Source organism: Alosa pseudoharengus, unplaced genomic scaffold (genome assembly GCF_046254945.1).
Source record: "Alosa pseudoharengus isolate Yale_2024_CS ecotype anadromous, Long Island Sound unplaced genomic scaffold, YU_APseudo_1.1 YU_APseudo_1.1_scf_2, whole genome shotgun sequence".
NCBI lineage: Eukaryota > Metazoa > Chordata > Actinopteri > Clupeiformes > Clupeidae > Alosa > Alosa pseudoharengus.
The window spans coordinates 14,250,598-14,278,153 of record NW_027468663.1 but is presented as its reverse complement, the minus strand read 5'-3'; the positions used below and the strand labels follow the sequence as shown (position 1 = coordinate 14,278,153).

General features: G+C 38.4%; 1 protein-coding gene and 3 non-coding genes across 4 annotated transcripts; 2 read left to right on the top strand and 2 right to left on the bottom strand.

The window, feature by feature from the left end:
* The first annotated feature begins 465 nt into the window (after nt 1-465).
* Nucleotides 466-8,381, top strand: LOC143133385 (type-2 ice-structuring protein-like). Its single transcript, XM_076293151.1, has 8 exons — nt 466-553; nt 5,780-5,818; nt 5,988-6,026; nt 6,230-6,324; nt 6,691-6,816; nt 7,490-7,589; nt 7,685-7,698; nt 8,361-8,381. The coding sequence occupies exons 1-8, from the start codon at nt 466-468 to the stop codon at nt 8,379-8,381; spliced, it is 522 nt and encodes a 173-aa protein (XP_076149266.1).
* A 5,776-nt stretch (nt 8,382-14,157) lies between these two features.
* Nucleotides 14,158-14,229, top strand: trnae-cuc (transfer RNA glutamic acid (anticodon CUC)). Its single transcript has one exon. It is a non-coding gene; the product is annotated as a tRNA-Glu (tRNA).
* A 1,298-nt stretch (nt 14,230-15,527) lies between these two features.
* trnak-uuu (transfer RNA lysine (anticodon UUU)) lies at nt 15,528-15,600 on the bottom strand. The gene has a single exon. It is a non-coding gene; the product is annotated as a tRNA-Lys (tRNA).
* A 500-nt stretch (nt 15,601-16,100) lies between these two features.
* Nucleotides 16,101-16,173, bottom strand: trnat-ugu (transfer RNA threonine (anticodon UGU)). Its single transcript has one exon. It is a non-coding gene; the product is annotated as a tRNA-Thr (tRNA).
* Nucleotides 16,174-27,556: the final 11,383 nt, after the last annotated feature.

The following is a 27,556-nucleotide window of genomic DNA, read 5'->3' as shown; positions in this document are numbered from 1 at the left end:
TCATTCATTGCTGTGTCCCGTGGTGACATCAGGTCAGAAAATCTTGGGGTTGCAAATATCTAACATGCTGAATGGAAACTTTTGTTTTCATTGGCACATTATTTTAGCCTACTTTCTACTTAATACTGCTAATGAAAATATAGTTGACTAAAAGTATACATTTGATAAAAAAAAAACAAATATTGAAGTAAAAGTAGGAAGAAAAATACTCCCCTCCAGATACTACTCAGTATTGTACTTAGTTACTTTACATCTCTGCATCTGACACATAAACATAACATAACATAACATTACAAACTTCTACCGTTGTACCATTGAGAGCATATTCACTAACTGTATCTCCGTATGATACGGCAGTTGCAGCGCTGCTGATCGCAAGGCACTACAAAGAGTAATGAAATCTGCCCAAAGAATCCACAACACAGATCATAAACACTGTACAAACAAAGCCAAATCAACTCAAGAATGCCACCCACCCAAACCATGGTCTTTTTAGTCTACTCCCATCTGGCAGGCGATACAGGATCCTGCGCTCCCGCACCAGTAGGCTCAGGTACAGCTTCTTTCCAGAGGCTGTAACACTGCTGAACAAAACTACACCTCCTGTCTAGCATTTACACTTTAGCTGTTACTAGTTTACCTGTTTACGTTTTACTACTGCACTGTTTACCTGTTTACATTGACTGTATTTATTCCTACGTTTCACCTATGTCCTTGCACTGCTAACACCCAATACTATACATTTACTATATTTATTTTTTTATATTCATTAACCTGCCCATAAACATGTGCAATATACTGTATACATATATATTACATGAACACAGAATAGCATCATCATAGCACAGAATACCGTACTTTGGCACTGTACGCCGGCGACCCGGGTTCGATTCCCGCCCCGTGGTCCTATCCGGATCCCACCCCGACTCTCTCCCACTCGCTTCCTGTCATTCTCGACTGTCCTGTCATTAAAGGCATAAAAGGCCAAAAAATATACTTAAAAAAAAAAGAATACCGTACTTAACCTGCACTTGGTATTTAATGCTTCTTTGCACTTCTGGTTGAATGTCGACTGCATTTCATTTGCTCTGTACCTGTACTCTGCTAAATGACAATAAAGTCGAATCTAATCTAATCTAATCAAGATAAATGTTTAACTTGAACCAAAATTGAATTTACTATATAAAAGGCTCTCTCTAATCATTGCTGATATATGGACAAGGAAAAATGAGGAGCTTTTATGCAAGAAGTCCAACTAAATAAAATGTATATCAGTTGAACTTAACAAGAAAAAGACCTTTAATTACCGACCTAAAATCGCCTGCAACTTTAATATCATATCAGTGTCTTATATGACTGAATGCAATTTTTCAGTTATCCATGACCAGAGGTGGACGAAGTACTGCAATAACTTATAATACTTTTACTTAAGTAAGTAAGTACAGATACATACGTCTTGTCAATTATTACTCCAATACAAGTGTTATTTGACTTGACAGAAGTACTTGGTTTTAAAAATACTGAAGTATTCAGAAGTACAAATATTTTTTCTTTTTAATGTATCGTAATGCAATGTTTGTTTTGTCAATCATAGGGTGTACATCCTTTGGTTGGTCACTAGCACTGTGTTCCAATTCGCATACTTCTGTACTCACCTAATTTGTGTGCATAGGTGCATTCACACTGATAATTTCACTGCAAGTATACCCATGGTGCACATAACGGTCAAAAAGTTGAATGTGGAGCATTTCGGTCGCCAGTCGCCATTTCGGGTACATGTGGAAGGGAGGGAGCATTTTTAAACTCATGATAATCACAGTTAAGGAAGCTGGAGTAGTAGCAGTGGAAAACACACTTTACAGATGTACAAGAAGGTTATAACATTAAACTGTCCGACTCTGTCACTGTCAAATATAGGACACTAATGTTATGTTTTAATGTTGCGATCTTCATTTCTGTTAAGTGCACAGAGTTGGTATTTGATTTGAGACCACACTACCCTGTGGAAATTCACACACTGCAATAGCTCACTGCATTAAAGTGTGCTGACCAAAGTATGCGGATTGGAACTGAGCGTATACTGTACGTAAACAGACCTTTAGTTCCTTACATCCAACATCAACATTGCAGCTATTAAAATGGACAATATACTTTAGATCGTTATTCGTTCTCTGTTTACAAATCTAAAAAACAATTCACTGAATTATGAGTAGGGCAATTCCACAGAAAATTGACTTTTTGTCACATCCATAACGCCAGTGAAATGCCTTGGCATTTGTATGATGTGAATGATAACATTAATTTTTTGTGCATTTTTTCTCTTCAGCCAAAAATAGCAAATGCTCAAATTTCTTGTAATCATTCACATCATACCATACCATCACATTTTATTGGCGTTATGGATGTTACCAAAAACATAATTTTCCATGGAATTGCCCATTAGATTATTTGCTGTTTAACCCATTCATGTCCATAGTGGAAGTTTGAAAGATCCACTAAAAAGCACAAAGCACAAATCAGTTGACATTTTTTAAATCGGTCAAGTGGCTGCAGGTGTCTCCAGTTAAAAGGGCTGCTTCCTCTTCCCTTCAGAGGGCCATTCTTACTTTGGATTTTGGACATGCAACACAGCACTCAGACACATTGCAAACATACAATATCCATGCATTACTGACAACTGACTTGGACCCATCAAATCCATATTTTTGTTAAAATTCAACCTCTCAACTCTTCTTTTGTTGTGGCCTTAACCCCCAGGTAATTTTTATGTTTCAGAGTTTTAAACAGGATAATAGCAGGACTTCAAATTATGTTACCGGTATATATATACAGTATATATGGATCCACCACTCATGTTGACTCTTAAGACAACTGACCTATTAGGTTTGGAATAGCTGAAAGACATGTCAGACTCACAAATCATACAGGGTGGCCAAAGGCTTGTTTGCATAGGCAATAGGTGAATCATTTATTAGCATGACACACAAGTTGATTTTTACAAATAACTTCAAAAAGTACAATACAAACTTTACTCTGAACACACAGCAGTGCTGTGAGATGAAATATTGCCCCCTGTCTTGCCTTACTCTTCAGTGTTGTTTGCCCAGCATTTGACCCAAGGGACCATGCCTGCAGACTTGAAGGCTTATCTGACCCAATACAATGTTAATGAATGCCACTTCCTGACAGATGGAATTTCTCTTCCTTAATTAGGGCAATGTTGTTTGTTCAGGGTGGTAGTAAAAACAGCTGACATTGTAAGCTGACAAAATAAACTTTTAAGATGAATCACAATGTTACTATAAAAACCTTTTTACTATAAAAGGCTTTCTCTGATCATTCCTGGTAAATGGACAAGGAACAAGGAACAAGGAAGATCTTATCTAATCTAATAAAGATAAACGTTTAAGTTTAATCAAAATTGAGTTTACTATAAAAGGCTCTCTCTAATCATTGCTGATATATAGACAAGGAAAAATTAAAAGCTTTTACAAGAAGTCCAACTAGATCAAATGTATATCAGGTGAACGTAAGAAGAAACAGACCTTTAATTACTAAAGTAAAATCGTAAAATCTGTGACTCATGTGTTACTTGCAGTACTTGCAGAATAACCTCCAATGTCTTGCCTGTCACTCTTTAGGCATCACAGTACAGAATAACCTCCAATGTAGGTCTTGCCTGTCACTCTTTAGGCATCACAGTCAGCAGTATTCGATTATTGTTGTAGGTATAGGTCACTACATCTAAGTAGAGTTGTGAAAGGATGTTATTTAATCAAGAGGATAAAACCATTGAGTTCCCCCTAACTCCAATATATTGATCCATTTATTTTACTATAAAGCAGTATGACTAGTGGTCAGGTCTTTGAACCAGAATTTCCCCCCAATTGGTTCATTCCAAACAGAAACAGTATTTTAATGTTTCCGGTTTTCGGTTCAACCCTAAAATTGACATTCCTGAACTGGTTAGAACAACAAAAAAAAATGTTCCCAAACCGGTTAATAACGTTCCATGTCAGCTGCGGGACATACAAATAAGTAGGCTGATCATTAGGACTTTAAAATTATATTGTTAGTCTACATAATTTTCCTTAAGTCTCTATCCTGTCATCAAACATTAAAAAAGCACTATAGGCTATATATGTAAGCGGCATAACTGTAATTCTGACATGCCTCAATTTTTTTCAGTATTATACATGAATTCAGACAAGGAAAATGTATTAAGTCATATTGCACACAAATCTTGTCAAAGAATGAAAAAAAAAGAACGGTATTAACCGGTTACCATTAGATAAATGATTCTGTTCCGGAACATAAAAACATGTAAAGTTTTGTTTCTGTTCCTAGCAAAACATTGAAAGTTCCATGAACCGGTTCAAAGCCTTGCTAGTGGTTAAAAGTGCCATTTCAAGTAAATTTCCCTCTTCAAGGGTTTGTTGCAATACAATATAACTTTTTAAGGGGTTTTAAATTGTTTGATAGTGAAGTTGTGTTTGTTGAATAATGGTAAATAATGTTTGTTGAATAAAGTTGTACACACTTCATCCCACTCAAAAAGCACTGCACATGGGTAAAACAGACAAACACACTATACATGCATGCTTGCAGAACCAAAGAGAGGTTTAAAAAAACATTAACATATAACATAGTATCTATGCACTTGTAGCAACATAACATAACACAACATATCTATGTCCTTACAATCTTCTTGGGTGCAGGGTTCAACAGAGTCTTGCGGGAATCTTGTGCAATGCGTTATGTTTTACAGTGTAACTTGCAGGAAGGAACCAGGACAAATCTAATCTACACTCATGTGCTACCTTCCACCATCTGAAAGTTCACCTCATGTTTTATGACACAGAAATGACTCATTTATATTTTAATTCCCTGAAAGCAGCTGATCATTACTCAAGAACAAATAACATCCCATCATTCCATACCATTTTGTTTCCTGCTGCGGCTGAGAGGGTGTGCTATATAAACTAGGCAGCAGGATCCTCCACTATCATCACACCTGGAAGATCTCTCCTGAGAAACCATAAGAGGTGAGGGTCTTACTTTTCATACCTTTTCAAATGTCCTGTCATTATCTATTTATACTCTTCCTTTCATGTATGTCATTACATTATCACAAGAAAAGTATATGTGGTGGGAGGTAATGTTTCATTTCATATAATTTATATTACCAAACCATTCTTGCAGACTAAACCATAAATCACCATGAGGATGCTGACATTTTCCGTTCTTCTCTGCCTATCAATTTCTCTCTCATGGGCAGCAACCAGTAAGAGATTTCTATATATAATGACACCTTAATTAGAAAATCATCACCATTTGTCTGATTGATCTGATACATTACTCCAAGACCAAATATCCACAAACACCTGAACAAACAATTACTTTAAGTTATTGATACTTGTTCAAAATATAACATATTTTCATTTGAAGTCCCTGTGGAAGAATACACTGAGGTTGTTCCTGAGGAAACTGTATACAACAACAGTATGTACTTATTTAACTCCTCTTATTATTTCTCACACTCATTGTAGAGGTGTTTTGCTTTCAGGTGAATGCATGCTTTTATCTAAAACTTTGATGAAATATTAAGCATTTATTTGATTCAGATGCAAAGTTTAGCACTGAGACACAAAGGATAGAAAGCATTGTCCTCATCATGGATAAATGTATAAATTAATTTTGCATGCGTTATTAATGTGTATATTCACGTGTGTACACTTTTGATTGCTTAGAATTGTGTTTTTCTTATTCTCTTCATTAGCGGAGGCTGTAGGTGGAAATGAAGATGAAGTTCTCCCAGGTAAGTGTCAGATTAAATAAAGGAAGCCCTGTCAAAGGAATAGAAAAAAAATTCTATTTCATAGAAATTTACTGTTATGAAATCTCAAGACTTAGTCTTACTCAAATGTATTTGAGCTTGCCAGTTTCTTTGGGCATCAGTTAATCATTTCAGTTGTATGTCAATACAGAACTGTCTACTGAAGATGGAACTGAAGAAGACCAAGTTGGTAAGTGACCTCAGATTCACTCTAGATCATGAAATCTTCTAAAATGACATATACCAAAGCTAAAAGCCTATACCACTTTTAACTGTAGAAATATGTTTGCAGTACCTGATACTGACTTGGCTGCTTGGCTGTTCATGTTAGTTAGTGAGGTTTATTTATTTCACTCTCCGTTTAATCTACTCCCCCCCCCCCCCTCCCTAAAGAGAGCCGCTTTCTTTACTGTCCCCCTGGCTGGTTCATGTCTGGCTCACGTTGTGTCCTGTATGTGAGCTCCCCAAAGAACTGGATCAGTGCTGAGGTACCCTTTCAATAATAACTATTTCCACCTGTTCAGGTCATTTCAAATTCTATCAGTTAATGTGGGCTAGGATATAATTGACTCCTGGCTTGGCCAGTAGGCTATGACTATTTATAACATAACAATATAGAATTAAAAATGTAACTCACCTCATTGGGTAAATAAATATGTTTTAATGCATTTTGCAGTTCAGTTCTAGTCTCAGAATCCTCTTATGTTTACCACATTTAAATACATGACATTTTTGAATATACTTTACACATGTTATCAGTTATTTCAAGAACTCCCCTCCATTCAAGGACTCTATATAATATACTGAGATGTTACCTCTATCTATAATGGCTGTATTTTCCACTCTCTTGACAGAAATACTGTGTGAACCAGAATGCAGCATTAGCCTCAGTACAGAGCCCAGATGATTACAACTTCCTGCAGAGTCTGACTCAAGTGGCAGGCAGATCGTCAGCTTGGATTGGTGGTTTCTATTTCCAGGTGAGGTCTTCCCTCCCATTTGTTAACCCATTTATTGGGGGGCAGCCATGGCCTACTGGTGAGCACTTCGGACCTGTAACCGAAGGGTTGCCGGTTCGGACCTTGACCAGTAGGCACGGCTGAAGTGCCCTTGAGCAAGGCACCTAACCCCTCACTGCACCCCGAGCGCCGCTGTTGATGCAGGCAGGTCTGCGCCGGGATTAGTGTGTGCTTCACCTCACTGTGTGTACACTGTGTGATGTGTGTGTTTCACTAATTCACGGATTGGGATAAATGCAGAGACCAAATTTCCCTCACGGGATCAAAAAAGTATATATACTTATACTTATTCATCTCTTGTCAATTTTCAACGTACTGGGTACCCCTTCAGTGTAACTTTTCAATGTGTAGGGTTCCATGAAAATCTAACAAAGGATAACAAAAAAGATTATGCTTCTTGCACAGTATGAGTTACATAGTGCAACACCAGCCGTTCCTGGCGTGTGGCAATGACATGAACACCATCATGTTGCTGTAATCATAGGCCCTGACTCCATGCAAATAAATAACAGCGGCGCATGATGTAGTAGGCTATACAGCAGAACCCAATCAGGAAAACACGCTTGTTGAGAGATTTGTAGTTGATCATTTATGTGTTTAATTGTCCCTATCTGATGTATTTTGTATGTTCCAGGGTTCATGGATGTGGATTGACAGAGTAGGCTTTCATTACACAAACTGGGCATCCGTAAACAGTGTATCAAGCTACCAGTGCATTCAAATGCAGACCTTAGGTAAGTTTAGCTTTCAGATTTTTTTAAGCAAGCTTTGACAGTCCTCTTAGGTGGACTTTTATATTTTCTGACGCAAATGTTGTGTTTCTTTGCAGGTGGCTGGACAAATGTAAACTGTGCATCATCATTGCCATTCTTTTGTGCAAAGAATTCTAATGGTTGTTAATACCTGTTTAAAACTGTGAGTGTATGTGACATTAGAAGAGTATTTCCCATTTTACATTACCTATATATATTATAATGTGAAAGCATATTTAGCCAAAATATAGCTCTTTTTTAAGTGCAGCTATTTTTTGCTAATTGGTGTTTCTATTATTTTAAAGAATCTGTTTGAAAAGTTCAAAATGCCATGATCATAAAATAAATACCTTTTATTGATTATCTTATTTACTTACTGCTTTGATTAATTATTGACTTGGCTGGGTTAAGTCTGTCTGAAAATGTCTTATTTCTCAGTTCAATTAGTCTAATCTGTTCATTGAGAATGATTAGACTAAACATAAGATTGAACCATTAAGAATGATTTTGGATTCCACAAATGTATGTAGGCCTATTCTAGTAGAAACCATTTTGGCTTAGTAGTTAGCCGCAAATATGGTTTGACCCCAAAACAATTCTAACAACAGGTTTCTCAGTGGTTTATAGTAGTATCAGATGTACTTAAAAACATACTAAAAGTTTACCAAAGTTTTACTCCAAGAAAGGCCCCATTTTCTAAATGGCGGCCGTCAGGTCCTTGAAATGACCATTACTCCTTTGTATTCCTCCTAGACCAGGAATAATGGTACATGAATGGTACCTGATACATGTTTTGACCATGTAACATTCTAATTAGCATATGTGCATGATGGATACGGGATTACAAGTACCATTATATATTAAAGCAATTGGTTACAAGTATATTTATGTCACTGCATATTTCTCCTTTCTCAAATCGTTTTAGCTAGCGTTGGTGGTAGGCATAAAGTCAAAAGGGCAACAAATCAATAGGTAAAAAGGCCAAAAGGCGATTGGCATGCAACTGTGAAAAGTGAAGAATGTGCTAATTCGGTAGCCCTGTTTACATGGACACTTTTTTTTCAATCAGATTGAGTTGAACCAGCTGTTTACACACAAGAATATAATCTGATCAGGTGTTTATATACACAAGCATATTTAATTAGAATAGCTGTTAGTCATACACACATTTCATTCTGTTTGGGGTGGATGGGGTTTAAAATCTGCTCAAAATAAAATCTATTGTCTGTTCAGACAACAGCGAGAAGCTAACAAGCGTTTGAATAAAAAGTCTGCAAACGCAAAATTTAAATATGCTCTTCGCTTTATTAAAAGTAAGGAAAACACTATGAGAGCTGATGCACTTGCTAAAAAGCTGCAGTAATAACTACTATGACTTCTGGAAGGACGTCAAAGTGTTAAATAACTATAAAACCTCTCTCCCCTCCTGATATAGAGGGAGTGTCTGGTGCTGAGACAATAGCTGAGAAATGGCGTGAACATTTTCAAGAACTGTTTAACTGTATTAAGAATGAACCCTTTGTGTTAAATGACATTGAACCAAATGAGAATCTTGTAATTTGACCTGATGAAATTTTAGATGCAATCTCAATGTTGGATAACAACAAGGCGTGTGGCATGGACCATATCTATGCAGAACACTTGAAGTATGAGAGTCAGAAACTCTGTCCTTTATTATCAATGTGCTTTACTGGGCTCCTTATCCATGGGGTGCTACCTGATTCACTTCTCTCCATATTGCTCGCTCCAGTCCTAAAAGATAAAGCCGGGAAACTGAATAGCATTGACAACTACAGACCAATAGCGCTTTCTAGTATTCCATCCAAAGTTTTGGAACGCGTCCTCATTACCAGGCTTGATACTTTTCTACTAACATCACATAATCAGTTTGGCTTTAAAAAGAAACATGGCACAGATATGTGTATATTTGTGCTGAAGGAAATGGTTGCAAAATATGTGGATCAGAATACGACCGTATTTATGTGTTTTTTAGATGCCTCTAAGGCGTTTGATAGGGTCAACCATGGACAATTATTTATTAAATTACTGCAAAGAGGGGTACCAAAGGTCATTATCAGAATTCTAGTATACTGGTACAGTCACCAGACAATGAGGGTCAAATGGGACTGTGGAATATCCTCCCCATTCTTTGTATGAAATGGTGTCCGTCAAGGGGGATTATTATCCCTGGCTTTATTTAATGTATACATGAATGATTTGTCAATCCAACTGAGTTTGTGTACTACTAGCTGCCTTGTTGGTAGCTCTCTCATTAACCATCTTGTGTATGCAGACGATTTGCCCATTGTTAGTCCATGCAGTGCTGGCTTGCAGCAACTACTTAAAGAAGCCCTATGCAGGTCTGGTTATTCCTTCGCTGTTTCTGGGTTTTCGCCTGATTTGGGCTCGCATTATTCACGACATAGCTCCCCCTGCAGCTTCGGTAGCAAGTGACTGCTACGCTAAACCCCCAATAGCTAGCGAGCTAGCATCAATAAACCAAGCTAAACACATAGGGCTCACAATAAAACGGTCGAGCAAAAATCACATTACAAAAACGAAGTTCACCCAAAGGTAGGCTACTTACAATTTCAACAGCAACAAAGCCAAGTCGGAGTCCGTTTTGCAGTCTTCTTAGAAACTACAATCTGACTAAATCTGACTACATTTTCGAGTATTTCCGCCGAGTTACATCCGGATGTGTTCCGACCGTGACCAGAAAGTTGCATATTCGGTTTTTCCGCGGAGAAGCACTAGGGGGAGACGAAGCACCCACCAAACGACCCAAAAAGTGTTGTAGAACCATCAGAACGACTCTCAACCTGCATAATTAAGGTCATTTTTGCTAAAATTGTTGCATAGGGCCTCTTTAAGGTATGCACACAATATGGCCTTGAGTATGACATTAAGTTTAATGCAAAAAAGAGCAATGTCATGATAGTTAGAAGCAGAGAGGATAAAAAATTGACTTTCCCTGTTTTCTATCTGTGTAATAGCCCACTTGTGGTATGTAAAGAAGTGAAGTATCTTGGTCATATAATCTCAGATGATCTTAGTGATGATCAAGATATATATCGTCAATGCTGCAAATTATATGCCCAGGCTAACATGTTACTACGCAAGTTCAGTATGTGCTCTTCTAATGTCAAATGCTCTTTGTTTAAAGCCTTTTGTACACCTATGTATACTGCTCATCTTTGGTGTAGATATAAGAAAAGCAGCTTGCAGAAGCTTAAAGTTGCCTACAATGACACTATGATATTGCTGATGCAGCTACCTAGATGGTTTAGTGCCAGCTACTTGTTTGTCTTCTCCAATGTGCCAACCTGTGAGGCAGTCCTTAGAAATTCATGTGCCGCCTGGATCTCTCACATAATAGTATTATTGAAGCTCTAGTGAACCCAGCCATGAGCTCCTTGAGGTACTCCTCTAAGCTTAGGAGGCATTGGAGAGAATGCCTATATGTTTGATGGTTGGTTTTGTCTTGTTGTCTTGATTGCTTGTTTTGTTTTGTTGTCTTGATGGTTTGTTTTGTCTTATCAGCCTTTTATCACCTTGAAAACATGGCTAGACTAAGAGATCTTATGATAAAACATGACTTGGAGAAACTCATTCTGCTTCTAGTAGGTTTGACTACTGTAATTGACAATTTTTAGGCCTTCCCAAAAAGACCACCAAGCAGCTTCCAGTCCTAAATGCAGCTGCAAGAGTTCTCAACTGTCCCTCCCACACTTAAGTCCCTGCACTGGTCCCATTTTCCCGATAACGACAGAGACAAGCTCTTAAGGGGGTTTTCTACGATTCATCTTACGATCGTTCGTTTGGTTTTTCCGACTGTTTCCCGAACATGCTCATAGCGTGAACGCGCGTGCACTGCTCTTAAGATGCTCTTAAGGGGAGCTGTCCACCTTAATAGTTCTGAAATATCCTCTGATTTGATGGTGATGTCAGGTGACTGCACGTCACAGCTATAGGCCTACCGTTTAAACTTCGGATCTACACATTAATTCACATCAATACGAAAATAGAAACACTTTGACATCTGCATGTAATCATCCCAGGTAGGTTATATACCGCACACAGACATAAAAAATTGTAATTATTTAAAATTAGATTGTTGCACCATGCAATGCTTTTTCGCTGTGTCACTTAAGAGCACGTTTGAAGATAAGAAAGAAGTCGAGTAAGAAAGTGAGGAAATGTGTAGGCTTAGATTTTGATGCAGTAGGCCTACAGACTAAACCACATGTTCCTTTCTCTGCTTGTACCCTTATAGGCCTAATAAAATATAGCCCTCACTTAGCAAAGATAATGGCAAACTATTCTGGCAAAGTCTCGTGTCATAACTTGATTGCATTTTTGTCCGCTTTTCATCACATTATTATGACCATTAAATGTAGGCTATGCTATTTTGCACGCTAAAATCTGCTTAATCACAGGTAAACACAATAAAGAATGGGAACGTAAATTGGATTATGGATTCTAAGTTGTAATTCCTCTGTATGTCCTGTTGGTGACCTCAGTGAGAAGTACTGTTAAGACGCTCTTAGCCGGTAACGAGAACTCTGGAGCACTCGTAGATCTACGAGTGTTTTCACGACGCTCTTAAGCTACGATGGTTTCGGGAAACAGTCGGCAAATCTTAAGACGTTCGTAAGAGGGACTTTACGACACTCTTAGGCTTAAGATGCTTTCGGGGAACTGGGTTCTTGTAACGTACAGAATGGATTTTAAAAGTTCTGTTGCTTGTTTGTTTGTTGGACCAAAGTATTTGTCAGATATGTGCTAGAACAATATATTCCCCCTAGACCTCTCAGATCTCAAGATAAAAAAATGCTTAAAAAACTGTCAGAACCAAATATGGTGAAGCAGCACTGGGCCCAGGGCCCAGCTCCCCGAAAGCATCTTAAGCCTAAGAGTGTCGTAAAGTCCCTCTTACGAACGTCTTAAGATTTGCCGACTGTTTCCCTGTCTCGACTTTTCTGACTCGTTTTGAATCGCCTTTGACTACTTCAGAGTGGCTGCCTACAGGTATGCACAAACATGTCCTTTAAACAACCCTTAACGTTAGTTTTCAAAATTGTGCAACTCACCCAGTGGTTGGTCTGAACTATTAACGTGGACAGCTCCCCAGAGCATGCACGCGCGTTCACGCAATCACGCTACGAGCATGTTCGGGAAACAGTCAGAGAAACCAAACGAACGATCGTAAGATGAATCGTAGAAAACCCTCGTAAGAGCGTGTCTCCGTCGTTATCGTTAAGCAAGGATGGTTCTTTTCGGAATATTATCCGAAAATCGGGAAACAGGGGCCGTTTTGTTAAGCAAGCTAGCTTCAACGGACATCAATGGATGGCTGACCCAGCAGAGTTCTTACAAAAGAGGTAAAGTTAACTAAGTGGATTTGTTTGCCAATTGGTAACAGTTATTTAAAGGAAAAGGTGAGTTTTAACTGGCATTGTAAACTCACTTGCTAATGTTGCCTTTATCCAGCTAATATTAATTATTACTATAGCTAACACCAGAGCTGACAAACTGTTAAAGTAAAAATTTTGGCTAACATTAATATTCTTGTTAAAATTAGGCTACATAAAGTTGACATTATCGTACCTAACTTGAAAACCAACACTAATGTAACCTGGCATGCTATATAACATGAAAATACTGGACAGCAATAGCAATACTAGTTATAAAATATATTTTGTTACAACTACAGTATTGTTACAAGGGACATATTTTTAATCAAGTAGCCTAGCCTAATTAGCTGCTAATGCTTTCAATTAGCCTACCACTAAACAAGTGGAAGATCTCAGAAATAAAGCTTACAATCATATATGATAATAGCAGGATTAAATAATTAGCAATATTTGAGATTAATCACGGACTATATCCCTATCCTGTTTGTAAGGTTAATGTTAGTACACAAATCATACGTTACTTTTTCTAGCACATGCCTATTAGCTGGAACATAATGTCATTGTTTGTTTCATCCACTTGCGCTTGACAGATGCCAACTTTTACAGTCTATGATGCCATTGCCAACACAAATTTGCTCGTTTTCGCTCTTGACGTTAAAGGTGCGTGGCCCAGATGTCGAAATTTTGTTTGAACTGATAGCTCCCCATGCACAGATACACTACCAAGTTAGTTAACGTCACCACTACTGTCTACAACAGAACTTGACATAGCTAGGCCTAGCAGGTGTTAAGTTTACCACGTGCAGCAGGGCTGTACATTCGTTTTTTGTTCATAGCACGGTGCTACAGCAGTTGATAGTTTCGTAACACAATCCACAAAATGTCTAGCATCGGTTGCTAGTTACAAATACCTCATCTGTAGGTTACACTCTAGAAAACATTTTAAATTAGGTGTCACCGGTGCTAAGATGGTAAATCATCCATAGCACAGACTGTTTTTTGTAGCTGGACAGCCCTGCTTGTAGGCTATAAACGTAATTCCTTCTTATACGAGCTAGTTGACTTACTGAAGGAATTGTTTTGTTGTTTAATGTTGTTTGGTTTTATATGGACATGTTTTTGTCTGCTCTCAGTCCCTGGTGGTCTAGTGGTTAGGATTCGGCGCTCTCACCGCCGCGGCCCGGGTTCGATTCCCGGTCAGGGAATAGTTTTTTTTTTTTTCTGCAGGTAAGGTAGCCTAATGTGTAGCATTTGCCAGGTGCTTTTGTCCAACATACAAAATAGTGTATTTAAATATAGCCGAATGTATTGAATGGGACAGTTAGTCCAACTGTCGAACCATGATTGAATCAGATATGGTTGAATCAGATATGGTGCCGATGTCCAAGTTAATTGTTGGATAAAGATGATTTAGCTAACATTGCATAACATCTACAGGGCAGCATGGATCTAGTCTAGTTTTATGAACCTGTTATCATGCTGAAATTAGGAATAATTGCTTTATGCAAATGCATCAGTCCTCATTTTTGTTGTTGTAATTTGTTTGCTTAATATTGAGAAAATAGCCTATGTACATTTGACACCGAACAGATTTGTTTTTTGCAAACAACATCAGTTGTGTCCACAAGAGAGCATCAGTGTGCCATCGGCCAGTGGTTTTCAAAGTGGGGGGCCGCGAGGGGGTGCCAGGGGGGCCTTAGCAAGTTGGAAGGAAAAATAAAAGCAACAAATAAATACATTTGAAACATTTAAAATATACCTATTACTATGAGGGTTGTTATACAATGCCATTATAATAATTTGTTGCATATCTGAACATTATATTTTCCATCATAATGACTGGGAGTAATAGTAGCGTGATAGCTCTCATATAGCAGAAAACCCCAAATGCTATTTTTACACACTGTATGCTCCATCGTGAAGTGCTAAAATTAGGATTAAGGAGAGTGGATTAGGATTATCTTAATGTATTTTTTACATTTGCCGTAGTATTGTCGATGGGTTTAATAACAAGGGGGTCCTTGGCCAGAACCTAGTGGTATTTGGGGGGCCTTGTCGTGGAAAAGTTTGGGAACCCCTGGCATCCTTATTGCTATCGAGTAAATTTGAGATGACATTTGTATATTACAATGTGTAACAGCAAGCTATATTTATCAGGGGGTTTTAATAGGCCTAACTGTTTGAGAGATTTTTTTCTCCCTCATGCATCATGCCTATTGCACTGGTTCTTTAAGAAGACCATCTGACAAGTGGTTCAAAGGTAATCTGAGTTTGAGAGTCCTCTTGAATGCAGCAGTTACCTCAACTCTCAAACTCATTTTGGGTGTATACAGTATATGCCTGTTGCAATAATGATTGCGTTTAAGACAGCAGTAGTTTCCTAAAGCAAGCTAAACATTTGAAGACAGGGAAAAACCAACAACTGTGCAGTATTGTTGACTGTGTGTACATTGAATTATCAAAATTGGTAATGGAAACAACAAAAATGTATGAAAAGTAGTATCGCCCGAACAGGGACTTGAACCCTGGACCCTCAGATTAAAAGTCTGATGCTCTACCGACTGAGCTATCCGGGCTCTGACAGAATGTGATACTCAGGGACTCTTATTTTGTATTTTGCATCCATTATATGTTCAGTGTTTTTTACACGAGCAAAATATGTTTTTTATTGAAAGGACGGAGTGACTATCATAAGTAAGTGCAGGGTTAAAAAAAAAAAAAGGTTCTCATCTTTTGTATGTAGTCTAATATACAATTATATCTAAAGAAATTGTATGATTGTTAACGTGAACTAGACAAGTAAACAAGAAACAGTAGTAGGCCTAGTTTAAAGTAGTTTACAACCATCCAATTCCTTAATATTAGCGAAATGTAATCCAGGAGTTTGGGCATAAACTAATCTAATGTCTAATCTGTGAGTCCTGCGAATTTGCTTGAATAATTTATGTATTTTGAAACTACTGTAACTGCTGTATTATTGTAAGATCGCATACTAGCTCCCAAAATCACATGTTTTCACGCACGTCTAGGCTACTATCTAATTTCTAGCCGTAAAAGCTTGCCGAAAAGAAGTCGCAGGCCCCAGCGAGATTTGAACTCGCGACCCCTGGTTTACAAGACCAGTGCTCTAACCCCTGAGCTATGGAGCCCTGCTTGTTACACATAGGTGCGGGTTTCATTCTTCTCTGTCATACCACCATATCATTTTCAGCCTTCTGTGTTGTGCTTCTTGTTCTGAATGCGTTTCGTACATCACATGTATTATTTTCTTATGGAAACAGTTGACAATTTCTCTGAAACCCTTACTAGTAGGACTTCAAGTGTGTGCACTGCAGCGATGCATGTTGCTACTGTCATCAAACTAAGTGGTAACGTAAACAGTTAAGATTGGAACTTCCACTATCCTGCAAACAGTGCGATGTAGGCTATCCGACACTACGCAGGCAGCTATCTTTTAACATCCCCAAATATATTTTGATGGAGACTTATTAGTTAAATGAGAAATAAACACACCTTGTTGTCACAGTCAGTTTCTTAGCTATGTAGGCTAGCGTTATAGCTGTAGGCTAATGCATCGGAAACCTGAAAAGCCGCTCTGGCAGCATGAAGCTGCTAATATTTTGCAAAAATGCTTCACTGAAGAAGTTGACAACCTTTTAACAGTTCATGTGAGCCGCTGTTGTCATTTGCCAGGGAAATTTGTATGGCAGATAAACACTTTGATTGCTTGTGTTATGTTGGCGTTATTACAAGTTAAAAGAGCTCCACAAGAGGAGAGGAAAACCTTACCTCTTTCACATAGGTCACTCAAAATTGACCATTTGCTTCAGACGAGATTTCATTTCAAGTGTAAAATTTGTTTTCTATACCTAAGCAGCAGTCTTGGCAGTCCGCGAGAGGAAGACGGAGACAGGCTACTTTGAATTTTGACTGCACTACATGATTTAAACGCTAGTAGTCGTTGTAATATACAGCACCTTTAAGGCCAACTTAGTGGCTCTCTCTCTCAAAATTAATTTTACACAACCAAAGGCGCAGGTTTGGTCTGAGCTTTGGTGGACACTACCCATTAACCCCCCCCCCCCCCCCTCCCCCCATTAAAATGTGCTACTGTCCAACTACTATCAATGATTAAAATGTGCTACTGTCCAACTTGATCTATACTATACTGTGTAGCCTACATAATCTTATTTTAATATGTACAGATATGTAGGCTATATTTAACATTTATTTTCTATTTGGTCTGTTATGCAATCATGCATTGACCCATTTAAGCACAGCTCAGTTTTAAGAAACTTAAATGCATGCTTAGCATTTTGTGAAAAGAAATCATTAAGGCTACATTGACAAACTCTTAACCGTGAGCTGCCTGTATATTCTCTGATTCTAATATTTACAGATATCTAGGCGATGTAAGCGCAGCTCAGTTTTAAGAAATGCTTACAACCGAAAGACCATTTTGCTACAACTTATTTCAAAACCGGATTACTCTGGAACAGCTAACTATACACGGGAATGTATTACACCTTTGTGTTTGGTAAGGTCTGCTGTTTATTCTGATATATGGTTTGTCATGTGTTGCATGAAGAGTGTGTATATTCCACCGAGACGAATGGATGTGGAGATGGGCGCAAGAATAATTATTAAATCTCTTGAAATTATTTTTCTCGCGAACTGTTTATCACAGCAAATTGTGGCTAGCTAGCACCATTTAAAAGCTGAGAAAAGACTCTTTCATGTGACACATGTGTGATGAGTAGCCTAGTTCAACAGAGAAGAATGGTTGAATTTGGACGCACTTCATATGCCTTGTAGTGAAATGAAGCTGAAGCGCTGCGCAGGAGACTGTGGCTCACTGGTAGTTATTGGTAACTTCAAATCAGCGCGATTTAACCTTATAGGCTACTGCACATTACACGATCTGTACGAGATGATCCGCAGCACTGAAGTGAGAAATTATTTAACTCTTTGTGTAGCGCATGTGAACGCTTTTTTCCCCATTTCAACCTAAATATATTCGTGGGGATTTCATTCGTAATTTGACATTGGTGTGGACACGTCCTTCGGTCCCCACGCAAATATACGCCCCTGTACACAACTGACTACATTTTTGAACATCTTACCTCACCCCACTTTCTCTGGTTTTTGTCCCATATAAATAACTGGCCTGTCTAATTTCCTGACTATTCCACCCTGATAGACTTCTCCCATAGCCTACATCACAACCAACTATTATCACTGACAACTGACATGACTCAAAGGGAGGTGAGGAGAGGAGCATCTCTCTCTTACACACACACACACACACACACACAGGGGCGGAGCTACGTGGTGGCCGGGGGGGGGGGGGGGGGGGGGGGCAGTGTTGTAGTCAAGTCACTATGCCTCGAGTCCGAGTCCAGGTTCGAGTCCTCAGTGTTCAAGTCCGAGTCCTCAGTGTTCAAGTCCGAGTCAAGTCCAAGTCATTAAAAAAAAATTCCAAGTCAAGTCCGAGTCGAGTCCACTACTCATCCGAGTCAAGTCCGAGTCGAGTCACTATTGATCCACGTCGAGTCCGAGTCGAGTCCCTATTGATCAAGTCGAGTCCAAGTCCAGCACTAAAGTAAGCATAGCCTATATGTCGTTCCATTTTTTTCCATTGCAGATGAAATCCTTAAAAGCAAAACGGACAATCGTCTGTCTCCAAGCAGGGGTGCCATCACTTGTGTGAAAGTAGTATTGCCAAATTTCTTGCCAAACCCAATGTGTTGTATTTATTATATCGGATAGAATACCATACCATAGCTATACCATAGCCTATAGGCCTACTCATAATAAATGAGCAATCCACATCCCAATCACACAGGCCATTAAGTCACATTATGCTGTTACTGACTGCTGACAATTGTATAGGCAGTGTTGTAGAAGTTCATACTTCACAAGAGCTAGATGAACGTTGGAGTAGGCCTATTTTGTAAGAGGTAGTGTGGATAGTAGTGTGAATAGAACACGTTGCTATTTCCTTTTTTTTTCGTGCAGTGGATTAGGCTATCAAATCGCTCGTTTGAACAGTAACAGTAATCCAGTTCATTCGTGGTTTTAAATATAGTTGTTTCTGGCCTACCCACCAGAGGTTCAGTTTGTCAGTTTCACTTGCGCAGACACGTAGGCCTACATTGACACTACATGGACACTCTACTAGGCAATTTAATGTTATGCTTCTATATTTTATGACACCAAAATTAAGAAGTATGCTATATCTTGATCGGGAAAACGTTTGGTTTATTTTTATTTCATCCGATAATAGCCTGCTGCAAATTAACAGACAGAAGCACGGCAGGGCACGCCCCGAATGAAAATGAATGAATGGAACCTCGCTTCTCGCGTCAGTCAGGGAAAACACTGTTCACCAAGTCACGATGATCAGCTATCCAGCAGCAGTGTGTGTTGTTTAGCCTAGGCTGAGTGTAATCTTAGGTAATGTTATGTCATGTATGATAACTAATATTGCCTGGCGGCCATATCTCCAGGCATTTTGGTGTTAAAGTTAATGTTAGTTTGCTTTGCATGTGAACATGATGTGACTTGCGATGTAGCCTACGACACGAAGTAGTAGCCTAACATTCCCTTGAACTAAAATTAGTATTACGAATAATTTAGATATTAAAATCATATAGCAAATTATAGCCTAATGACATACTACAATTATAGCCTTATGATATATTACAAAAAAAAAGTTGAGTCCTCGACGAGTCATCGCGAGTGCGAATGCACGAGTCCGAGTCCAAGTTCGAGTCATCAGTGCTCAAGTCCAAGTCAAGTCACGAGTCTCTAAATTTAGCTGATGACTCGGACTCGAGTTCGAGTCTCGGACTCGAGTTCGAGTCTCGGACTCGAGTACTACAACAGTGGGGGGGGGGTGCCCCCCCCCCCAGCTCCGTTCAGTGAAAAGTAAAAAAAAAAAAAAAATGCTGCCATTTTCGACGGCACTTTGCCAACACTTTGCAAAGCAGGGACCAGGGGCGGAGCCAGACATTGTAAACATTCGGGGCTTAGCCCATTTAATTTTTTTTTCTTTTTAAATAACCCCTTAAATAATGACTTTTAGTGAATTTTGTGTAAACTAATGGACACATTGAGACTTAAAAAAATGTGAAACTAACATTCAACAGATTCAAGGTATCTGACTGGCACACTGTGTAAAATTATAGTTTTGGGTCTTTCAAGAGGCAATATCTGTTCATATCTGTTTAGCATGTACTTAGTTAATTACGCGTTTCTTATGGTTTGTATATTATAGTATTTGTTTATTTTCATTAGGCTATTGTTTGATATGACATTATTGTTTATTATTGCTATTCTCCTTCTTTCTCTTCCCTGATCTCATCTGTGTGACAAATATATAGAATATCTTATACTATAATATACATAATATTATTATATAATTACAGTATGGCCAGTCATCATGATACAAGGGTATTTTAGAAGGAATGCATTATCATCTTGACATAGGCGTTTCTAAATTATATTAATTTTGTAATTTAGCAAGATTATTCATAGGTTTCATCAGGTCCCTTTACACAGGTGCATAAAATCAAGCACCTAGATTATGAATGCAGACTGCATGGTGCTTGATTAACACACTTATGGAAAGGGCCCTTTCCTCTCAATATATCATTGTAATGTTTTTTTTTTTTTAGTTAATAATTAGTTAGGCAGCCAAAACAACATAACATGACTTTTATATTTATGTGGACTCTTGGATTATAAGATCTGTGGTGGTGGATAGGATATCAACAAGGTTTTAAGGTAGGCTAACAGTTAACATTCTTTTGTGCAACATATGACACTGAAAAGTTGACATGGGCAGATAACTGTTAATGGGTTTTTCTGACATTTCAAAACAGTGTAGCCTAATTTATTACAAGACGAGGATCACTTTGTTTTGGGAGCTGGAATTTCTTATTCTGCAGTAGGCTTAGCTAGCCTATGAGAGTTTAGGGAGCTAGCCAAGTAGCCTAACGTTAGCCTGCCTAACTGACTGAAAGCTCTTAACGTGAAATCACCAACCTGAAACAACACCATCCGTCAGTTCACTGGGCGATGCTGTTGCTTGAACGGAGCTGGGTGGTCTTTTGAAAAACTTTCTAATATCCATAACGTGTAACACAAAGTCTTTTATCACAGACTGTAAAAGTGACAGACTTCTGACAGAGGCTTTTTGGAACACCGAAGCCATGAGTAGCGTTGTCAAGGTAGCATTTTCACTGGATCTAAACAAATCAATCTAACCATTGAAATCACCATAGCGGATAGCCCAGAGACCTGGCATAGATCGTGTAGCTAGTCAAATTATTTTTCAATATTGGGCTTTGAAAATAAGGGATATATTTCCTCAGTAATAGAGCATTTTGTGACATTTATAGAGAAACCGGGGGGAAGTTATATTGGAAATAAGAGTTGCCGGGAATTTAAAACACTAAAAAAAGATTCGGGGCTTTTGAAAAAAGATTCGGGGCTTAAGCCCCCTAAGCCACCCCCTAGCTCCGCCACTGGCAGGGACTGAACCAATTACTGCACTCTATCTACGACCATTGGCCCAGCCAGGAAGTGTAGCCTACTGCTGTGGTCAAATCGTGAGTAGGCTAGACAGTGCAGCAGCCATTACTCTCCTTTGAATTACTCGCGAACCCGTGGTCGCATAGATATGGCAAGCATATCAGAAGAAAGAGGAGACACAGGGCTATCTATTGGTACCAAGTATATCGATGCTTCTGGTCTATACTTGATAAAAACAGACAACGTAACTGCAAATTAACATCATGTGTTTCTCTATGGCAAAGTATGTTCATAATGCGGTTTTGAGATCCCAGCAAATTTCTGCATGGCATCCAATTCGAGACTCACATTGCATCCCAATTTATTCGACAAAGAAACACCTTTTTGCCTTCACTTTCTTCATGACAATGCAATAAAAAGTTGTTTTAGAATCATCATGAATGTACACACAGAACACGCAAACTCGGGTTCAGTCAGGTCAGATCAGTTCGTGTCACAGAAAGGGCATTTTTCATTACTAAATAAAATAAATGGCATTTATTTCTGTAAGGCGCACACCACATGTCTAAATTGCTCAGCCCCAAAGCCCCCCTCCACCATGGTTCTTATATTGCCAGATTCAGGACAGTCTGCCCTACACATAAAGTCATGACCAGCTGACAGAGATACATTTCAAAATAAGAATGGTATAATATGCTTTTTGTCTTTGTATTATTTAAAAATCAATGCAAGTATTAATATGAATTTGTGGCAGATCTGGGTAGCCTAGACTGTTCTGAAAAAATATAGCATGTGTAAATGGCACTTACAATGACCAGGATAAATGCTTATAACTAAAGGTAGTGAGAATGGCCAAAAATAGAGTAGGGCTCATAGGGCTAAATTTATTTCCGTAAGGCACACACCACATATTTTTCACATTTGCGCAGCCAAAGAGAATCCCTCCACCATGGCAATGATATTGCCAGATTCAGGACAGTCTGAATGTGCCAGTTGACAGCTTGCAGTGGTGAGATACATGTCAAAATATAATAATTTTTATAATACACTTTTTGTATTTTTATTATTTAAAAATCAAAATTAAATCAATGCAAGTATTAATAATTGTGCCAGATCCTAGACTCTGCTGAAAAAAAACAAAACAATGTATAGCATGTGTGTATGGCACTTACATTGACCAGGATAAATGCTTCTAACTAAAGGTAGTGAAAAAGCCCTTAAAACAGTCTAGGGTTCTAAGGGTTAATTTCTTAATTCCGAGCAATGTTACTTACAGCCAAGTACTTGGAGTGGATATCAGAAAGAAATATAGTTTGGACATCAGTATAAGATTAAATATCTGCATACAATATTTGTAGTATTTGTTATTCTTCTTTAACATCATTTGAATAAGACTGATTAAGTAAGTCAAGTCAAGTCAAGTCAACTTTATTTCTATAGCACATTTAAAAACAACTGAGTTGAACCAAAGTGCTTACAAACAAACATAAAACAATGACAATGGTACAACAACAATAATAACATAACATGGGGGGAAATAAATAAATAATTGAAATAATAAACAAATTGGTCAAAAATAAAACAAAGAATAAAGAGTGTGTGTGTGTGTGTGGGGGGGGGGGGGGGGTATTAAGGTAGATTAAAAGCTTGGGAGAAAATGAAAGTCTTTAAGTTAGACTTAAAGCAGTCAATGGTTGGAGAGGACTTAATATGTACAGGTAGACTATTCCAGAGTTGGGGGGCAACAACAGAGAAGGCTTTATCACCCTTAGTTTTAAGGCGTGTTTTGGGGATATAGAGAAGATTCTGAGATGAAGACCTAGCTAAAGAACTAGCTGAAGTCTGTTGAGAGTGGAGTGGGTCAGGCCTGCATATAATGAATTACAATAATCTAGTCTAGATGTTATGAAAGCATGTATAAGAGTTTCAAGATCGGAGAAGGACAGAAAGGGCTTCAGTTTTGCAATGGTTCTTAACTGGAAAAAGCTGCCTTGCTTATTAAAATTTAAAGAGGAGTCAAAGAAAACCCCAAGATTCTTGACTTCACTGTGGCAGTTTGCAGAGAGAGAGATCCTAGTGCATTTTTCAAGATAGAAACATCACTTGGAGAGCCAAAAATAATTATATCAGTTTTACTTTCGTTCAGTTGAAGAAAATGTCTTGCCATCCAGCATTTGACGTCACTGAGACAGTTAAACATTTTCTCCAAAGAACAAATGCCATTAGTGTAGGTAAAACAGGCAGGTAAAACTGAGTGTCATCTGCATAGCAGTGATACTGAATGTTATACTTTTTAAAAATTGAGCCAAGGGGTAACATATAAAGAGAGAATAAAAGAGGGCCCAAAATGGAACCCTGAGGAACACCACACTTTATAGGGGCAGAGGAAGAGGAGAAATTGCCTAAACTAACTGAAAATGATCTATCACTAAGATAAGAAGAGAACCATTGCAAAACAGAACCCTGGAGACCAACTTCATCCTCCAAGCGTTTTAATAGGATGTTATGGTCGATGTTGTCAAATGCTGCACTCAGATCAAGAAGCACCAAGAGGGCGCAAGATCCAGAACTGCTAAGAGAATGTCATTTTGGACTTTAAGCAAGGCCGTTTCAGTGCTGTGCAGAGACCTAAAACCTGATTGGAATTTATCACATATATTGAACTCACTCAGATAAGAAGAAACCTGAGAGAGGACAACATTTTCTAGTATCTTTGACAGAAAAGGTAATTTAGAAATAGGTATAATTCTTCAGGTTACTGGGCTGTTTAGGTTTCTTCAGTAAAGGTTGCAAAATTGCACGTTTAAAACCTGAGGGGACCACTCCATTGGTTAGTGAGTGATTAATTATGGCCAATACAAAAGGGCAGATGATGGTAAAAACTTCTTTAAAAAGGCGTGCAGGTAAAACATTTAAGTGGCAGGATGTAGATTTCATATGGGAGACCACCTCAGAAAGCTGGGAGGAAGATATAGCCTGAAACTGTTGGAGGCAGCTAGGTGAAAGTTATATCACTGAGGGATCCGAATCCAGAGGTGAGATTTGAAATTTTATTTTGTCAATTTTATCGATGAAGAAGTTGAGGAACTTCTCACAGATTTCTGTTGAAGGGGCAAGAGTAGATGACGCAGAATCAGGATTTATAATAGAATAATAGTATTAAATAAAACTTTTGGCCTATGAGCATTATTGTTGATAAGCTGAGCATAATACTCAACCTTTGCTCCCTTAACAGAGTTTTGGTAGATTTTTAGAGAATCTCTGAAAAGTTCATAGAAGACCTGAAGCTTCTCTTTTTTCCATTTGTGCTCTGCTTTCCTGCAAGATTTTCTGACAGAAAGGGTCGTGGCATTTAACCATGGAGTGGTGATAGTTTTGACAAGTAAGGTGCATTATCATAATGTACTTTTTTATAGCATTGGCCTATTTATGGAAAATGTGTTGGAGTGGACAACAAACTGACCTGTGTATCAGTGTTGGCTTTACACAATTTATTGCCATTATTAAAATAGGCTATCCTAATCTTCAAAACTTTTTGAGTAGTTTTCAAATAGTAGTTTTGATTCCCAAGTGCCACCCCAATAAAATGTCTCGACCCAGCTGGCCCCCCCTATAAAATAATCCTGGCTATGCCCCTGCACACACACATACGCAGAGTGTTAACGTAAAACCTGCATTCCTGCAGTCTGCTTCTTCCTTACTGCCCATCTGACTATCTGCTCCTCTTTCTCACCTTCTCTCATCCCTGACAGTCGGATGCCTGTTCATGCACCTTATCAAAATTGTGATTCTTCAAACCAAGATATTAAATTAGTGTTGAGAACTGGCTTTCTTTCTAGCCCTTAACCAATGCATGAGATGCGTTCACAAAACTAGCACAATTCACGGATTGTGGTTTCGACATTTCACATTTTTTAAATAACAGCCTACAAACCAGGATAGATGCTACTATGCTTGTCCATGGTGACTGCTGATAGCACACCATGGTACCTTTGCCTCATGAAATGTGCTATAGAGATCAAATTTGAAGTAAAAAAAATAAATATTAATAATTAGTTAAGTGTTTTCATCCTAAATGACAATCTGTGGATATTCGGACACACAAGAATCTTACTCGGACCCTCTGCATGAGAGCCATAATCTTTGCTAAATACTGCTCTATCTCAGCTGTACGCATTTTCAATAGAGTCGCAAGCACTCATTTTTCCTCAGGAGGCTCTAACAGAGAGAGAGCAGCAAGCGTGCAGTTAGGCAAGAAGATAGGTTGACAGACTGGTTAGTCATCAAATTAGTTCATGCAGTCATAGTTAGATGTTTGGATTGGCTTTGGGGCTTTTGCTGATTTATCGCAGACACGGCACTGTTCTCATACCTCCATTTGAATTGACTGGAAGTTTTTGACTGAAAGGATTTCCTGGGGGGGGGGGGTTAAATGGAAGAAGGACAGTGTGTGTGTGTGTGTGTGTGTGTGTGTGTGTGTGTGTGTGTGTGTGTGTGTGTATAGGCTCTTTGGTAGGGCTATGGTCATAATCTAATAACAATAATAAACAGCTTCACTTTATTTCTTTGTTTTTACAACTCTTACCATGTGGATGTATTAATGTGATGATACATTTTCTGCTGTGTTGTTATTGACATTTTTTTTTATACTGGGTAAACCAGTCCTCATATGCTATAAAAAAAGAAACATCTAATTAATTTCATAGTAAATTGTTGACTGCAGTTGTGAACTGCTAACCCATTAGGATAAAAACATTATTTTCCCATAAAGTCCTGTTATTGCTATAGGCCTTGGTCTTCTAAATCATAACATATTTTGAAGCGGGTGGCTTTGAGTTGAGAATACGCCCTCTTTAAGTGACAGAGTTTGTGACGAGCAGACCACAAACTGCAAACTGGCAACATAACACACTCCACCCTGACCTCATATGGGTGTTGTCTATGGCTTTACTTTTGAACATATATAATTGTATGTTGCAAAACACGCCCATTATAATGTCAAATTTTGCAGACAGCTTCACTGTTTTAGGAGATAAAGATGCATTAGTCTATCTGTCAGATATCAACCAAAGTGTCCTTGCCATACTCTGGCTGCATGTTGAAAGGCTTCATCACAGCCTTGTGAAAATGCACAGTTCTCTTGAAGAAATGAATGTCTATAGAGTAATAATGGTCAGTGAAAAAACTGCAAAATGTTTCCATTCTCTCTACTAACAAAGTTTTTCTATGGATCGAAACAACAGTTTTGAAATTGGGTTTATTTATTCTAGAGCTTGACAACAGTAAATATTGTACATATTTTCTTATATTATTATTTACCCTAGCTCCCATGTACCCTTCATTGTTAATGTAAAGATGATCTAATTCAAATTTTTACACAAGGCAGTTGCTCTGGTATAGGACAGGGCAAGGATCTGCTGTTGCTAGACTTCTCTTGTTATTGTATGTGAGTTGCTGATAAGTCTGAAACTGCCAGACTTTCCCAAAATGTCTTCTGTCATTTTATCCAGCTAAACTGATGTCACACTCTGCCACTCTGTCTCTTCAGCTGAACTGCCCAGAGTATATTAAGAGTGTGTTAAGAGCTGCAAAATGTTTTCCTGCTTGCAGGCACACTGCATCCAGAGGCGGTCACCATATTAAACTATGGATCAGAAAGGTTTTCTTTACAAGATCTTTCAAATTTCACATCTAAGCAGTATCAAACTCAACACTACTCCCTTGTACTCTTGTGTCAAAACAATGGTTCAAGAGATATGCAAAGAACAGAGACAGCCATACAGACATGATGTTCCTTGCTTTTTAGATATTGGGAAGACAAAATGGCTGTATAGTCTTCTTTTTAATTGCTGGCATTAATGGCATCCTAGAGGGCTCTCTTGAAAGCCATCCACACCCGCCTTACTTGCAGAACCAACATCCATTTTGAAGATCATATTGTTTTAGGCCTTAATTTGATATCACAAATGTCTTGATTTTTTAAATTATTTTTTT

Bases quoted from the DNA above. Each gene is read 5' to 3' on its own strand.
- LOC143133385 (XM_076293151.1), top strand. From the start codon at position 466: ATGCCACCCACCCAAACCATGGTCTTTTTAGTCTACTCCCATCTGGCA. The intron at 5,819-5,987 runs GTAAGTGTCAGA...ATGTCAATACAG, and splicing joins TGAAGATGAAGTTCTCCCAG to AACTGTCTACTGAAGATGGA. The intron at 6,027-6,229 runs GTAAGTGACCTC...CCCTCCCTAAAG, and splicing joins AACTGAAGAAGACCAAGTTG to AGAGCCGCTTTCTTTACTGT.